The 17,299-nt window shown below is 36.5% G+C and overlaps 1 protein-coding gene across 2 annotated transcripts in view; it reads left to right on the plus strand.

The window, feature by feature from the left end:
- Nucleotides 1-17,299, plus strand: part of LOC129375437 (protein eva-1 homolog A) — a 66,809-nt gene that overhangs the window by 27,249 nt on the left and 22,261 nt on the right. Inside the window, exon 5 of one of the 2 annotated variants that reach the window (XM_055054520.1) lies at nt 4,321-4,464. In XM_055054520.1, coding sequence (XP_054910495.1) covers nt 4,321-4,464 — 144 coding nt within the window. Of the gene's footprint in view, nt 1-4,320; nt 4,465-14,146; nt 14,559-17,299 lie in introns of those variants that run through there. The other variant, XM_055054521.1, reaches the window with a different exon arrangement.

Genomic DNA, 17,299 nt, shown 5'->3' on the forward strand with positions numbered 1-17,299 from the left:
ATGAGCATGTGTGTTGGTTTATCTGTTTCCTCACTGTATGAGTTAAAAGGCTGTTTTTTTTTTGTTTTGTTTGTTTTTTTAACAGAAAGCAGGTTTAACTCACGGCCATCCTAAAAAAAATATATCAGTAAATAACCTTTCCAAAGTGAAAGCAACGTTAAGCGTCAGTACACAAGATTGTATTTGATATGTTATTGTTCTGGTGTGTTATCATGTGAAAAGATGGGAGCATGTTAAAACAAGAAGAAGGTGGGGGAAGCTTGTACACAATCCATCATTGATACTTGTAACATAAGGTGGAAAGGTAAAAGTTTCCATTTGATTTCATTTGTTGAGTGAGCTGGCTAAAAGTGTAAACTATGATACTGCTGGTACAGGGTATCAAAGCAACAGAAACTGGAGAATTCAAAATGCAGCTGGAACTGATTTGTTATTTCACTCTATTAGTAGATGCAATCAGTAAAATCTGAGTAAAAAAAGAATAGGTGAGAGTAAACAGGTGTGTTTTGCTGGGAAACTCCTCTGCCTGTCTTGGCTTTTGGCCTTCTTCACCTGAACAATGGCCCTGTCCTTATTTTGTTGTGAGGATAAAATGGTGGTAGCACAATCTTGGGAAATTGTTAGGGGTAAAGGCGAGCGGTCACTTGTTGCCTTCTTGTGTTTACATGTGTGTATAAAAAGAGAAAGATTACATAATGTGGTATCCTTGTCAATCTATGTTAATACCACTAATGAGCGCCTGCAGGACAGACCCTTTTAAACTAATCATTCTGCTTTTGAATAAAGCTGCAGGTCACCATAGACATGTTTATTAAAGATGGACAAAAAAACAGCAGCGTAAACATTGTGTTTCTACATATGCATGATCACCTGCAGAGAAATTTTGAATTATAAGGTTGATGTCTTGTCATTTCCCTAATTTTGGTTTAGGTGTTAGAGAGCAGTGCGCCCTGTCAAACTCCAGAGTGACTGGAAGTACACACATGGACACATGGACAAAATTGTTAGCAAACCTCCTTCGATGACCGAAAAGCCCATAATGAAATACTTGCAATGAACAAAAGTAATAAAGAAAAACTTACTTAAAATTAACCAGTGAAAATCAGACGAATTATGATTCAGCAGAATCATTTTAAAAGGGGAAAGGGTATTACGCGCAATCATTTTTTTAAAGGTTTATATTACTTTATAATGTAATTTCCCCATCTAAAACATACCCACAGTGTTGCCTTGACTTTTTTATATATGTTTGAATCATCTTTGAATGTCTCGTGGCATTTGGAGATGCGTTAGGGCCTGCTCCTGCAATGCACCACCTATTTCAACAAAGGTCAACTTTGGAGCCTCATTTCCCAACTGAGGCTCCAGTTGGAACTTCAGTTTTGAAGGGCACCTTGTCCAGATTTAAAAAAGAGCTAATGGAGGGTTTCTTATGATTGTTCTGGCCACCCATATCAAATCCTTTAGCAATTAGCCATGTGATAACCTGTCACCGATCAAAACTGCACTCATTCACTGATTCTGAAGCTGTGTTCTTGCGTGTGTACTGCCAGCATGTTCTGGTCATCTCCTCCCAGAATAATAACACTGATTATTCTTGAGGTCATCTAAAAGTTTTAGAATGTCACCAGCAGTGAGGCAGGGAACTGAGCCATCATTTTCATTAAATGTGTCACTCAATGAAGAAATGTTTGCTGCCAAATGAGTGGGTCGTAGAAAAGAGTTAAAAGACACTTTGCACCTTTTTTTCCCTCACTATCTGAAGATGAAGTTAAGCTTCTCATGTTTTAGGTCAATTAGAATTACTTAAATTACTTATATTTTCTAAATATCAAATTTTCTAAACACCACAACAATGAGAGAGAGACAGGGATTTACCAAACTAAAATCTTCAAAACAACTTAGGACAGCTATTAAATTAGTATTGACGTTTCCCCATTTCTTTTCTTCCAATAGTGTTTTTATTTATTGACTTGCGATGCAAATGAGCAAGTGACTCCGTGTGTTTGAGGAGACAGTGGGAACTGTGTAACAACTGAGGTGAACAGCTTGTTTCTGGATCTTGTTACTGGTTCCCACAGGGTGCCAGCTTGAATAATTTAATGCACAAATTATGACTTGTTATTACATTAGTTTTATTACACACAATTCTAGCTTCCATTAATTTGGTTTAAATTGTTCTTTTTCTTGGTTATAAATCAGGATAGCATAGCTAGAGGCAGTCAAAAAAAATCCCTATATGAAACTATACACATCCACTAGATTGCCCTTGCAGTCTTCCTGACTGTGACATTTGACCTCTGACCTTCACCGTAATTTGTTATGGCCCGTTGACGTGTGAGCCGAGTTTAAACCAGCCTTTTCTCTTTACCTTTGGCTTTTTTTTATCCTCTGTTTAAGGCCCACCAGGGGAGACAGTGAGACAGCCAAGTGTCCACTTTCAAAGGCTCGTTTCCTCCTGTTGTTTTAAGGGGTTTAGGTGAACCATGGAGGCCCGAGAGGCATCCATGCGAAACCAGGAACCATTCACGCTCCCATTAGACACACAGCAGGAGTTCGTTCTGACTTTATCTGTATTGATGTGCTTTTGTGCTATTTTATCGCAGTTTGTATTATGAAATGAAGAACACAATAAATCCACTGGCGGTGTTTCAGTAAATCACAATTGGTTGTATGAAAAGACAATATGGTCCATTTATCAAGCACTGCCCTAGATAAATGGACAGTTAGCCGCCTTCAAGGTGAACACCTTTTAAGTTCATGTCGACATAATCTGTGCAGTCACGCTTCCCTGTCGATGAGAACTGCAGATGAGATGTTCATGAGGAGATGGCAGGTGCTTAGTGATGATATATGAGAGACCCATCCATCCATTCCTTTGCCTTGTCTCCTCACACAAGCACACACAGATGCAGTATCATGTGTCCTTTGGACAATTTATGGCTCTTGGAAGCTTTCTGATGTGGACACACACGTCAATGTAGTGCAAGCTGAGTGAGGAAAGGGTTTGACTGTGTTTCTTTATACCTACAGCTGCTGTAGTTGTGCTCGTCCACTAGTAGAGATTACTGAAGGTGAATGGCTATTTTATTTTTCCCTGTTCTATTATTGTAATGACTCATTAAGAAGTAGAAGTTTATAACTTTGAATGCAATTGACCTTTATTATAAATGAAGAATTTCAAAAGCATACTTTTATTTGATTAAATTTACATTTCTATCTGTTGTACATCTGTATGGCAAGGAGATGATGTTTGTTCTCCTGTCTCTTACTTCCTTCTTGACAATGCTCCATTAATTCTGCAGTGTTTTCAGATCAAGTTATTTTGCTAAGAGTTATGTGAAATTTTAATTTAAGAAGAATTTGAATCATGTAACTTTAAAGATAAATCCACATAAACAAAAAATAGATCTTTCTGCATTTACTAAATCTATATGAGTTTAACTTTAAATATATATATATATATATATATATATATATATATATATATATATATATATATATATATATAATATATATATATATATATTGTATGTATATATATATATATATATATGTATATATATATATATATATATATATATATATATATATATATATATATATATATATATATATATATATATATATATATATATATAATTATAAAGCTTTAGTACTGTTGTACTACACTAAGATTTTCTGTATATGATTTAAGCAAGTCCTTTTAGATATGTGAGTCAAATTATCTATTAATTTTATTCCTCCTTAAAATCACATTTCTTCAAGGCACGGTTATGTGTACGTTTAATTTTATGTATTTATGGAACTATTTAAACATTACCTATGTGTCTTTATTATTCATGTATCTGCATTTAATATATACGTATTCATATATATACATATATATATGTTCCTTTTATGTATAAAAATGGAGGAGATGTTATTGGTTTACAGAGATTAAAAAGATAATTCCTTTGAAAATGGAAAAAAAATACACTGATCTTCAAAAGCTGCAGCTCATAAAACCCAGTGTCTACTAATTTGTTTAAGTTTAGTCAGAACTTGCGCAACAAAGTTATATTTTATTCTTTAGTGTCATAACAACAGTTTTTTTTTTTTCCTTTTTGAAGAACATACTGTCATTGCTTTCAGGCACTATAGGTACCCATGTAAGTTCAGTTACTTTGGTCTTGTGGAGAAAGCAATCAAATCTTTTCCATCTAATTTTGTAAACTTTTCTATATAATTGTTATGCCATAAATTGGAGGAACAAATTTCCTCCATTTTGAACAGGCTGGTTGGCTTAAAATCAAACATTCTTTCCTGTTTTACCCCCAGATTGCCAGGCAGCAAAGGCCCTCCAGGTTCTTACTGCCCGCTGCCAGGGAAAGAAGAGCTGTCGGGTCCAAGCCTCCACCAGAGAATTTGGAGATCCATGCTACGCCGGCACCAAGAAGTACCTCAGTGTCATCTATACATGTGGTGAGCCAGACAACACTCATCAGATTTTATGTTCCTGCCACTAGGGGGTAATACTTGCTCATTTATAAAATGTGCATTTTTCTGTTAAATTTTCTTTATTCTTCTTTGCCTCTAAAATACACCCCAAAATAAAAGGTCACAGCTTTTGAAACACAAAAATTCCACTGCCTATAGTTTCTCAAAGAAAACAGTTTTCTTTCTTTGTGATTGAGACATATTTTCTTTGAGTTGGGGCAGTTTTTCTTTCTTCATTACTCCTGTTTTAGCTTTACATCAGTGGACGAGATAAATAGATAAGGAGTTCCGTCTTTTATCTGTTCCCTACCCTCAGGTTAATCCTGAACTGTCAAGAATGTAATTCATTAACCACACGTTTGGTGGTATGCTCAAAAGGTCACACATACACACACACACACGCAGACACTCCCAGAGGCGCCTCAAGCACCATGAATCGATCAGTGAGCGCCATGACGTGGAGCTTTTCAAATCGTCAAGAACATTAGCCTCAGAAACCCCAAATTAGATGAATCCAGCTCCGAGGCTTGGCATGTCAGTGGCATTTTTGAGTTCTAATTTTAAGGACTGCATTTTATTTCATCTTTCACTGTTCCCTCTGGGCTTGAAAAAGCCTTTTATGCTCTCATTTGGTTTGAAAGTTTATCTGTGTGGATTGGATTTTCAGCAATTCTTCTGCATTCTCAATCAGTTCAATGTAATCATTCTGCATCCCAAAGTTCTGCTACTAACTTTTTACATGCTGTCTGGTTTTCAAGACCCCCTCCCATTTGACACTAATCACTAAATACCATCAGCAATCATTCAATAAATCCTTGCAGCCTTTGTCTCAATGACAACTTCCCACTGCAGACAAAAATACACAGACTGTTCAGCTGTGTTTACGCAGTCATTTGGCCCGAATCTCTGTCTGATCTCCCTTATCCGTCACTGATAACTCAACAGTCAACCTCAAGAGCTCCAGTGCTGCAGTTTCTAAATGAATGCCTGTGTAAAAGTATTATAGAAAGGGCAGAAAGGAGAAGAATATGAGATGTTAGCCTGCTATCTTTACAGCAGTTAGGATTGTTGCGTCTGTAAATGTGCAGCTTGTTGAGAGGAGGCTGGGGGTTTGCGGTTCAAGAGGGAGATGTTTGAATGTGAGTAGATCCACCATGTGTATGAAGTCACTGGTGGCTATGAGCTCAGGCAACGTGGTAATTAAGGGGGATCCTCTTTCATTGGTGGTTGAGTGTAGGGGCAGCGAATGGAGTCTGGGAGCCTGGTTTACAACAATTTGCATTCATGTTTCTGTCTTTCCATCTTGTTCCTTGGGAGAGGTGAATAAAAATGATCATTTGTGAATCATTTCTAGTTGTGTCAATGATCTAAAAAGGAACTTTGTGTTTAAGAGTTATTGTTTGCACACATATTTACATCAAAAAGGTTGCAAGGTTTTGATGTATGCCAGGAAAATCAAATCACCATGAAGGGTTTGCACGTCAATACTTCAATGAAAACCGATATTTGCATAAATATTTATAGCCCTGAACATTTTAAGTTTTTATCCTGTGAAAATTAATTAAAGGAATATATATGCTTTTCAGTCTAAAAAACTAAATAAATTTGATGAGAGTGACTTAAAAGTGTGTTGAACCTGTTTTACTCAAATACCCTGTGCAGCCAACTGCCTTAAAATAGTTTGCAGTTGGCTGCATGTTTTTGTCTGAGTTGTTCTTTGAAAGTCTCAATGATTTGTTAGGAAACATGGGTCAACAATATAATTGGGAATCTGTGTCAGGATTGGAAAATTGATGTTCAGAGCTGCTCTTCATCCAGTCTGACTGAGTTTGAGGCATTGTACAAAACTTCCAGTCATTGCACAGTTGGAGCAGTAATGCTCCAGAACATTTGATCTACTGTTACAGTTTTCTGGTCACAATTATAGGGTACTTTGTGTCAGTTTATCTACTTTGTGTTGGTCTTTGTGTTCAATTAATTTGAAATTTGTGTTCAAATTAATTTTGAACACAACACCATTGTGACTAGGTAATATGTGGAAAATTCAAGGTGTGTAAATACCCTTGTAAGATGCTGTATTTCCATTAGGGAATTTGTGAAAGTATTATTTTGATTTATGACGAAGACTCTTTATCAGCCCCAGCCTGCCTGTGATTTATGAAGCTTCACAGCTTCTTCTTCCCTTAGCTCAAGGGATGGACTCGCTCCTTAGAAATGACACAGATGCAAATGATCTGGAACTCTCTGCCAGTCTCCCAGCAGAATACACACACTGCATGCCCTCCGCTGCCAGACTTCATTTACATTTTCTCCCTCAGGAGGAAGTCCCTGTGAATTGTTTGTCCCAGAACTGCTACATGTATCTATGAGTAGAACAAATTTAATGCCATATAATTGGTGAGACTAGGGTTGAAAAGAAATATTTAAAAGCTAACAATTATTCACAAAGTAAATATTTTCTTTTATTGTAGCTACCTGAGACGGATAAATGAGTCTTCTGTGGAGCATTTGTTTTTCATAAAGGGACTTTTTAATGTTTTGTTTTTCTTATGTTTTTTAGATATATGGGAAGGTTGACCTGTATTGAAAGACAATTAAACAATAGACCTTTTTGTCACTATAACATTTCTGTTCTTAGATTTGTTTTTTAAGCATTGTGGTAAATTTGACCCAATTTGACCACTAATTGAAGTTGCTGTTTGTAAAACAATGAGTAAATTATTTTTAACTAATGGAACATACAATAAAACAAAATAAAGACTTGCATGTAAGAACCTGCCAGAGCATTTTTGCTCAATGTGAAATGTGAATTTTGGGTCATATTAAGGGCTAGGTGCTTTAAAGAGATATTTATCTCTGCTTGAACTTTTTTCATATTTTTTCTTTTTTGTATTGTTTGTGTTCTCCCACACTCAGCCAAAACCTCAGCTTTGGTTAAAACCATATGTGATTTTCCCTCTGAGAATTGCACATTCTGCTTTGTGTTAAACTATAACATAAAACCAAAAAGAAATCCATTTAATTTTGTGTTTCTACTGTAATGACATGTGAAAAATGTATTCGAGGGCTGATTAATACCTTTGTGCTGTATTGTCATTTATTTATTTGAAGACCTCCATGAAGTAACTTTGTATATTATGACATTCCTGCCACATTTAGGGAAGCCCAATGGCTGCTCTGTTCTACATAAAGTCGCTATAAATTGAAACTAAAGTTAACCAAACACGATCTATGAACAATCATTCTAATCATATGAACTCAAAGCAAACAAAAAAAAGAAAAATTCCTTCTTCATCTTTCTGAATCAATCTCAGTTTTAAGGTTGTCTCACTACCCCAAAGGCATTTCCTGTTTTACTCCCGTAAGAAGTATTAAAGCCTTTGAACTTCTATCAAAATGAAGGAGAGGCTCTTCCAAACTCTTCTAGAAGGTTTTGCATCAGATCTGTTCTATGTGGAATAATAGATAAAAACATCACAGCCTGTTTTGAACTCTATACCACACATTGTTGAGGAGAGTTAAAGAAAGCTGAAATAAACTTATTCAGTTGCAAAAAAGAAAATTAATTCAGTTTAGCGTTCTGTTGTTGTTGTGTTTTTTGCATTTTGGGGCTGTTGTTGTACATTGCCCATCAATGTCCGGCCTTGAGTTTGTAAGCTCCGAATGGAAAGAAGACCAAGTGTAATTTAAGCATAATTTATGTACTCATACATAAAGCTTTTACGACTGCATCCACTTTAGCACGCAAGAAATCCCTTTGCCACATTTCTGTTGAACCATATAAAACAGAAAAATCTTACCTAATAGTTATGGTCTTTTTAGAGCTTTCAATCGTAACCAGATTAACATTAGGTTAATCTGGTTCTCCACAGATCCTTGGGCAGAAATGCTGTGATTCACAATGTTTTTTATTTTATTTATTTATTTATTTTTAGAATTAACACTGAGTCATTTAAAACTTTGTAGGTCTGTACCATTTATTTAAAAAAGCAAAGCCTTAAAGTTCATATAAAGCACATTTCTTTAAATACAAAACAAATAAAATTGGGCAAAAGTGCAAAAACATGTAAAATGCCTGTTTTTATAACTGCACATATCTTATAATTGCTATGCTTGTCAGATAGCAAGTGTACATATATGGTATTTGGAAAGTGACACCTTGTCAAGACGCTATTTAGCATTACTGTCAGATGTTTTACTCATGAAAAGTTAAGAAAATCATGCAGCAGTGTCTATGTCTTAACCTCTGCGAAAAAGGTTGTAAGTTACGAGCAATGGTAACTTTTACAGATGTATTACGTTGTAGACAAAGTGACTGTTGTGCAAAAAATACAGCCTTGTTTTATTTACAGGTGTACATGCTGCATATCTGCTGGTTGTAAATAATCCAAGGGATGAAAATACACAGGAAAAAGGCAGGAGTTGTTTCATAAAATCCTCCACAGATTTACTCTAGTTGTCCAGAACAGATTTGTCCAGCTCACCACCTGGCCAGTGGCCACAATGCATATTTTTATCCTCAAGTCTTCAAACCTCTTCTTGATGTTTTGACATTAAGACTTATTACTGTTATTATTCACAAACTCATTGTCGTTAACATTTATCATCCTTAACACATGATCATCGGCAAATTTGGCCCTGCTGCAAATCCAGCAGGCCCAAATTAAATTGTACTGAAATGACTTGGATTCTGTTGCTTCGCTTTGGTGGGATCCTGTGATTCTGGGGGCGGAGTCAGTGAATTAACTCTCTTAGTGTTACAGCCGCTGTGGGAGTTCAGAGTTAAGAAGTCAAGACATACTGATTCCATTTTAACCCCTCTAGATTTCATACGGAAACACTTTGTTTTAACACTGGATTTTAACTACCAATAATGCACAAACCAGAGTTATATAAACAGAGTGTGACTCTATTTGAGTAAAATTAACTCTGCTTTTGCGTAAAGTCTACTAACACAAAAACATCTGACACTTTTGAATGTGCTGTGTACAAACTTTGTTTTGTGTTTGGCTATCTTGGCTACAGTATCAAAAGGTGTGTTTGTAAAGGCAGCCATTTTGGATTCTTCCTAATACATAGCAGAAACTGATTGTGTAGATGTATTTGAAAAAATAAACAAATAAATAAATACTTCTGTAAAAAAGCAGGGTCCAAATATCACTATCACTGAATTAATCTAAGAAAGACAAAAACAAGTCATAGTATAACTTTTTAGCAAAAGTACACTAAAGTTATCAACATATTTTTCAACATAAATTAAATTACGTTTCATAATTTTAGTAACTGTTGTGTAACTTACTTTTGTCTGTGAAGAAAATCTAGTGAGTGGCAGAATGATGGACCCTTGAGTTTACTGCCAGTGTTTAAGCGGAAGACAAACCCAGTATTGGAGCCTGTGGTTCTTTAGATATGGCTGCTTTGGGGATGACTTATATGCAACTGGGGAAAGGAGGAAGATAAAGATGTAACTCAGAAACTTGTGGTTTGAATAGTCAAATGGTTTTGCAGAAGTGGGCCAAGACACATAGACACAGGCACCGATGAACAATAATACTCCGCCTACTTGAGCACATTCATTTCATGTCAGCAGAGGAGACTGTGGGGAAGATGTTTATTTTGGCTCGGTTGTATGAAGCTGCTGCCCAGCCAGGCAGACAGTGGCTGCTGCTGGGACTCATCATTCTCTCATAGCTCATTGTATAGCTGGATTTTTTGGTCAACATAAACCCCAAAACACACGTGTTTTATAGTGTGTTCACTGAACCATGTGCTTTTTTTTTCAGGTAACTACAATTTACACAGATTGCACACACAGCTGTGTATGTGACACAGCATTTTACACAGTTATCAGTCAGAAGAGGACTTTCTGTTCTTTATCTCTAATCTCTAAAACCCGTTTAGCGTGGTTTTAATCAGTTTTTTTGTGTTCCAAATGGAACTGGAGTAACCAGACATGAATCCAGACTAGTACACAATAACTCAACTCCAGGCTCAGGTAACTGAAAAATGTTCTTGCATCATTAGTTTATTAGCCACATGTTTTGGGCAAAGAAAAATTGCCAAGATGTTGAGAACTGTCTTTATCTGAAAGTGGATCCCGCAGAATCCCTGTGGAGTTATTTCCATTCTCACAACACAAAGCTTACTCAGCAGAAATGGAGAAAGTTTTTTCCCCCTCCCGTCACTCTCATTGCTATATGTAGTGGCACAATAAACATGAGTCCTCATCCAACTTTGTTTGACATTTTTCTAGTTGTTTCAAATCCTGCAAACATTTGTCTGTAGAGTAGATACAGGAAAGTTTTAGTATGGGGATGTTTTCTTGTAACTACGTCAGCACTTATGAAGGTCGACACTATATGCAGGCAAGTTCATTTGTCTTACTCATTTTGGAGAGTTTTGAAAAATATTTACTGTATACAGTAAACATGGATTTATAATTTAATGTTTAAAGACATTTGGATCATATTATAAAATTAAACTATAAATTAGAAATATTTTTAGTGACATATTTAGTGGATTGTCAGGGTTAATCATTGTGGCACAGGTTATTCAATGTTAGGAGCATTGCTTTCTTTGTATGGGAATTTATTTCTTGCAGTGAACAAACACACTCGAGAAGAAATCAACATTTTAATGACAAAAACATAAAGAACAAAATATATTTTAAGTGATTTCGAAATATTGTGTTAGCAGGGCTTCTTTATCTATACAACTTTCTAAAAACTTTTTTCGACAGTATTAATTGAGTTGTAATACTCAGAGTATTATAACCGAGATTGAATCGAAATAGAGTCAAATTTAGGTTTGTCCATATGATTGATTTCTATTGGTTTGCTATGATTATGAATGGAAACTGATTCTGTTAATCTCTTTCATGGTGCATTGAATTGATTGCCAAAATGTGAACTGAATATGTTTACCAAAGGTGCTAACAATTTGAACAGTCTGCTGTCCAGCAAATAAAATAAAATAAAATAAAATAAGGCAATCAGTACAATCAGTTGATAAGGGTGAGGAACATTAGGTGAGTTTCCATGTTTTACTGATTTGTAAAATTCATGCTTTGCCAGCATAAACTGATGTCTGAACAGTTCAGTAACACCAAACTAATTCTCCCTGACTTTAATGTTTCCACACTTAACATTACAGAATATGTTGTAGTCATATGTTTCTCATTAAGCTTGATGCCTTGTTAGTGTGATCTCAGCTGAGAGAGGCTGTTAAATTTTAATCAAAATAAATGAATCATGAAGTAGAAAAGGTGTTTTATTACCTCTGATCTTTTTCTGCTCACCCTGGCAGATACCTCATGCAACTTGAAGCAAAACTAATCCAATTGTATCCTAATCAACAGATGGTGACCATTTATTTTGCTTTTTCTGTCTATTCAAACGCTAACAGTGTTTTGCTTTACCACAAAGTTCATTCAGTGTTTCGTGTCTACAATTACTCACTGTCACATGCATCAGCAAAGCAACTTAAGTTTATGTGCCCAGCATATTCTGCTCCTTTCGAATAATAATAAATGCGTGAAGTAAAATATTTTATTTTTAACAAAATAGTATTGACAGAATTGCACCAATCAAGAGATCTTGTGGCTCATTTCCGATCAACAATTTTGCAAAGCTGTCTCTTTAATTACTAAACATAACCCAGCTTTTTTGAAGCTGCCAAAGGTTCCAGGGCCATCTTTGTCTTTATTTGAATCATTAATCATATCATTTTCCATCTGACTAAATGCTAATGGAATTATTGTGGGTGGATTTTCTTTACTTCCTGCCCACTGTTGTTTTTCTCTATAATGTGAACATCATCAAAGCCTTTAGGGGAAAAAATCCTTCTGTCCTCCTATTCATCCCATTATTTCAGTAATAAGTTATTTCTCTGTTATGGCTCATAATAAGGCCAGGTTTCATGTTAACAATTATGTCTGTTACAACTGGTGAGTTCTCTAAAGTCTGAGCTTGGAGCCAGAGCCACTTATGTCTAACTAGCCATTCCAGCACTCTGCATAGGAAGCTCTTTCCAGAGTGGAGGAATGTTCTGCATTCAACCCAGTAAGCCATTTGTCTTCTTTAGACAGGTAACACAAAAGACAGAGTCTGTTAACATTCACTCAGTCACATGTGTGCTTGGATGTAAAAGCAAATGTATTACTCAGCACATGTAAAAATGTACTTTTTTTTTTTTTTTTTGCCAAATGGGCCACTGCTCTTCAAACTACAAAATAGGCAAATCTGGACAAATATTGACCAAATTTGTCAAATACAACAACACGCATCTTTTTCTATCTGTGACTTGTTCTTGTTTTCATTTATATGTGGAGAATGTTGAATCAGAAGACGGAGGGGGCAGACTAATGTTTTCCAGTCTGTGGCTGGTTTCAGTTTTCTTCCTGCAGAGGGAAAAGGCCTCCTTATCCACTGCAGAGAGAGGGATTATGGGACAGTGAGCAATATTTGTGTGCGAGAGGAGAGGGCCTGTCTGGGGATAGGAGTCAAATAAGAACAATAATTTTTGGAATTTTTGGCATTTTAACATTTTTTTAGTTTGTTAACTTTTACACAAGTTCAAAGAGTCCCACAAGGTGTTCAGCATTTTCTGTCATTGATACAGCAGTTTATTTTATTTTTAAAAATATTAACATGGACATTGAACAGTTTAAGGAAACAATCCACTTGACTTGTCAAAGCAGATGATTAGGATAAATATTGTTTGGAATGCTTTGGCTTCTTAGTCCTTGTTATATTGTTTGCAAATGTTCTTTGCAGAAAAAGCCTTTATTCGCCAAAGACTATTTTGGAGAATATATTATGAGTGTATTTAGAATCTGTGATGGACTGGCAACCTGTCCAGGTTACAATGTTATTCTATTGAGCTGTTTACCAGAACAGCCAAAGCCCTGTAGCTTAAGGTTTTTTTTTTTATGGTTTTACAAAGACTATTTTATATCCAGTTTATATCTGATTTATGCATTGTGCATCTTTGTCCAAAGGTGAGCTGTGCTTCATACATACGGAAATGTACTGAAAGTCCTCTCTTTAATCCATTCCTCCACCACACCATACTCTTTGTCTAAATAGCCATTGTTTGTTGTGCCTCATTGTGCTTCCTTGGATCTAAAAGCCAGAGATCAGCACCAAATGACATATTGAGAAGAAAACATGGTCTTCTCAATATTAAAGTAAATGAGTGGTTATGTTTCTCCCAAATGTCTGCCTCCTGCAGATCTAATAATACATTTGTCCTAAAAGTTAGATACACTGCTTGGAATATCTCATCTTTGCCTCCTGCCATAGCAGTGTGTCTTCAATTACGTGCAGCTCCCAGCAGCATGTTCCAGCTCACTCACATCCTGCTTCCAGATTTTCCAGGATCGGTTGAATGAAATTCTCAAGTCATTTCCCAGAGCTACACTCTGACATTTCTCTTTGCTCTCCGGCTCTGTCTGTCTCGTGCTCACTCTCTTACACTTACACCCGCCCACACCAGCCCCTCGCCTTCTATGACTTGCTCTGTCCCTCCCCTTTGTAATTCTGTTTGACTGCTCACTCACATAGCAGTGGAGGTGGACACCACACATGTCCCACGTCTCCCTCTCCCCGTCCCTCCCTCTCTAGCTCATTCTCTCTCGCGCTCTCTCTCTCTCCTGCTGTCACATTCCAGTTGTTTAAAGCCGAGTTTAACTTTCGCTCTTGCTGAGAGTAGGAAGGAAGGCAGAGCTTAAGAGAGAAGAATCCTTATCCTTTGGTCTGGAGGAAGAAAAAAAGAGGTAACTCCCCTTGTACTTTATTTGGCTAAAAAAGGGGGAGTCACCATAAAGGACCATACCTTCTTAAAGGGGCTATTCTTTGTTATCCTCCCTCCTTCCTTCCTTATGTTTCCTTTTTTTGGCTCACTCTCTGATTCTGCTCAGACCCACAGTGGACTATTCACATGAGCATTTGTTTTTACGACTAAGATAGTTGCAGCTCTCGTTGCGGGGCAGAAGGGTGGTCTTTAACACGCCAAGCAGTCTCCTAAGCTCAAAGAGAAAGAAGTTAAACCTGGAGGATTTTTCATTCAGCAATGTCTATGTAAGTGTCCCCTCGCCTTTTGCCTGAACACGCTCTTGAATTTCTCTGTTTCTGTCTGTCTTCTTAGGGCTGAAGTTGTTGAAGGCTGGTGGTAAAGACTGAACCAGCTTTTGCTATCCTCCAAGCTTTAAAATTGTTTTATTCTGAAGGATATTTCAAAATGAAAGAATGTCTCAGATGGCTAAAATAATTTTGAAGTGAATATGTCTGCTGCTATTCCTATTGTGCTTTTCTATTCCTGTGAAATATGATCAGAGGCTAATTTGCAAGCTTAAAGTCTTATACGGACTGTGGATTCAGGAACAACTTGCCAGCATGCAAACGTGAACATGACAAATTGACAAACTCTCTGGTCTGCACTGTTACATTGATAGCTACGCTATTTGTTTAGATATTTCAGTGTGACTATAGAAGATCAGCAGGTTTTCCTAATGAACCAACTTATTCAGCTTGAGTTTAACTCAACCGTGGGTTCCAGAGTTTAATCAAAAATACCAGAGGCAATGAGATGTTCACAGCAAATACCAACTGCTGCTCAAAACCGTACATGCTGACGGAAAATGTGATGAAACACTGAAGCTTAATTAAAGTACTTCATTCTAAAAATATATATATTTCAGGTGCTAATCAAATGTTAAAAGACTAAGAAGTTTGCTTATTTTTGTTGATGTGCTAAATCAATTTTCTGTTAAAAGCCATCAGGCCAAATTATACAACTTGACAGTGGAAATTCTTCTGAGTCTTTAGTGACTTTTAAACGAGCCCGATTTTAAAACTGAAAAAAAAAAAAGAATAAATAAGTACAAGATCATATAGTTTGTGAAGTTAAAATTAGAACATTTAAAGCATAAATAATTTTTTTTTCTGTAATAAATATTTAATGTATTTATAAATATGTTTTCCAAACACAATAAGGCAGGAATGGGGTATTGAGTATTTAGGTAACTGATTTATTCATTAAAATACTGACATTAGTACAGCCCTGAAGGTTTGAAGTAACACTTTCCTGAGTTACTATTGCTTTATTTTTTATGGCTTGAAATTGAAAATTTTAAGTATCTAACTGTTCCTTAGTTAAAAATTGCAATCTCACTTATAACAAGATCTAAGAAATGAAAAAAATGTATCACTTGGTATGAATTTCCTGTGTACGGTTAAGTGTATTGCTAATTTTGACACTACTGCAAGACCACTGTCCTACGTCCTGGTTGATATCTCTTCATAATACTGACATAAGACTATTGTGGTTTCTTTTGAACTTACTCTTAAGTCCAAAAGACAAACAACCATTTTGCTTCTATGATGCTTTAACCACATAAATCCATACATGTCACTTTGTTTCTTTATTTTGTTTGCTATTCTCATTTCCACTACTTTATGGTGTGATAGCAATCAGAAGAATTTATATATCCAGTTGTAGTATTAATTATAAAGCTCATGACACAAGTTCATGCAACAGTTATATATTTCCTGTCAAAATAAAAAAGTGTCCCTTGAGGATATAGCCAGGTGGTGATGTTGCCTGGGCTGCTGTTATGGGCCCCATTATTAAAGTACATGTTTTAAGCTTGAAACTGTGTTGTATTTGTGTTTCAGACTTGTATTTTGGAGTTAGAAAGGAGTTACTTCTTGTGGTGACTCAAGGTGTCTAAAAGAACAGGGAAATATGTGTAATCTCAGGGATGAGGATGGTTTCTGTTCAGACTAAAGAAGGAGATCTAGATGGAAGTGGAGTCATATTTGCAATCTATCCTCCAAACATTTTGACTGCATTGCCACCTGTGTTTAGTACAATCTGGATAGTTTTGTGTCTCCGCTGCTGAATTTTATGTGAGCTGGATTTTGAACTTGTCTCCATCTGTGAACAGTTGTGAAATTAGCATGCGCAGAGGTGATCTAAAATATTTTAGATTCAGCATTTCTTCTTGCCACCAATAAAGTGTGAAGTCTTTTAGGCTGGGCACAAAATATCTGCTTAGTAGTTTTGGAGCAAGTTGTTTATATTGCTTCCAAATGGTCTGCCTGTTTCATTGCATGCTACAAACAAATGTAAGCCATACATACATGGCAAAGGTATGAGAATCTGTTACTCCAAGCATGTACCCTCGCCTACCCCTCCCTGCCAGCCAGGTTTGCTTCTAATTGATGCGCGGCTGTTCCCCCTTAGTGCCAGTTTGCAGTGTCGGCCTGGACCCTCCCAAACCACAAGAGACTCTTTGTTTGTAATTTATGAATTAGTGTGTGGTTTGTGTTAGCAAAAGAGAAAGGGAGAGGCTTTGTGAGGCAGGTGTTTTACAGCACAGACACAGGATTTAGCTCAGCAACTCAGGATGTTGGTTTGCCTCTGTTTGTTATTCCAGATTAGTACTTTGCAGAGATTGGGAGGGCAGCAAAAATGATTAATAGGCAAACGAAACATGTTTCTCTATCTTTCTGTTATTCTTTGTCTAACCTTTTGTAGCTCTTTCTCTGTGACTTTGTGTTCCACAGTGCTGTGCTAATCAATCTGGATTTGGGTCTGGTCTCTAGATAAGACCTATGGCTCAGTTCTAAAAACAGAGAGGAAGCAGCGTCGGAGCATCTCTTCATCTTAGTGGAGCCCCGACCCTACTGCACTGTCTTCCCTTCTTTGCTGTTTTTAATCAAGTGGCTTCATTTACTCCGTCTAGTCTAAATATAACCTGGCACTGTACTGAGCTTTGGTCTGATTCTCTCACAGAAAGAAAAACCCTTTTTGACCG

The sequence above is a fragment of the Poeciliopsis prolifica genome, unplaced genomic scaffold, assembly GCF_027474105.1.
Source record: "Poeciliopsis prolifica strain line A6 unplaced genomic scaffold, Auburn_PproV2 SCAFFOLD039, whole genome shotgun sequence".
In the NCBI taxonomy this organism is placed as follows: Eukaryota; Metazoa; Chordata; class Actinopteri; order Cyprinodontiformes; family Poeciliidae; genus Poeciliopsis; species Poeciliopsis prolifica.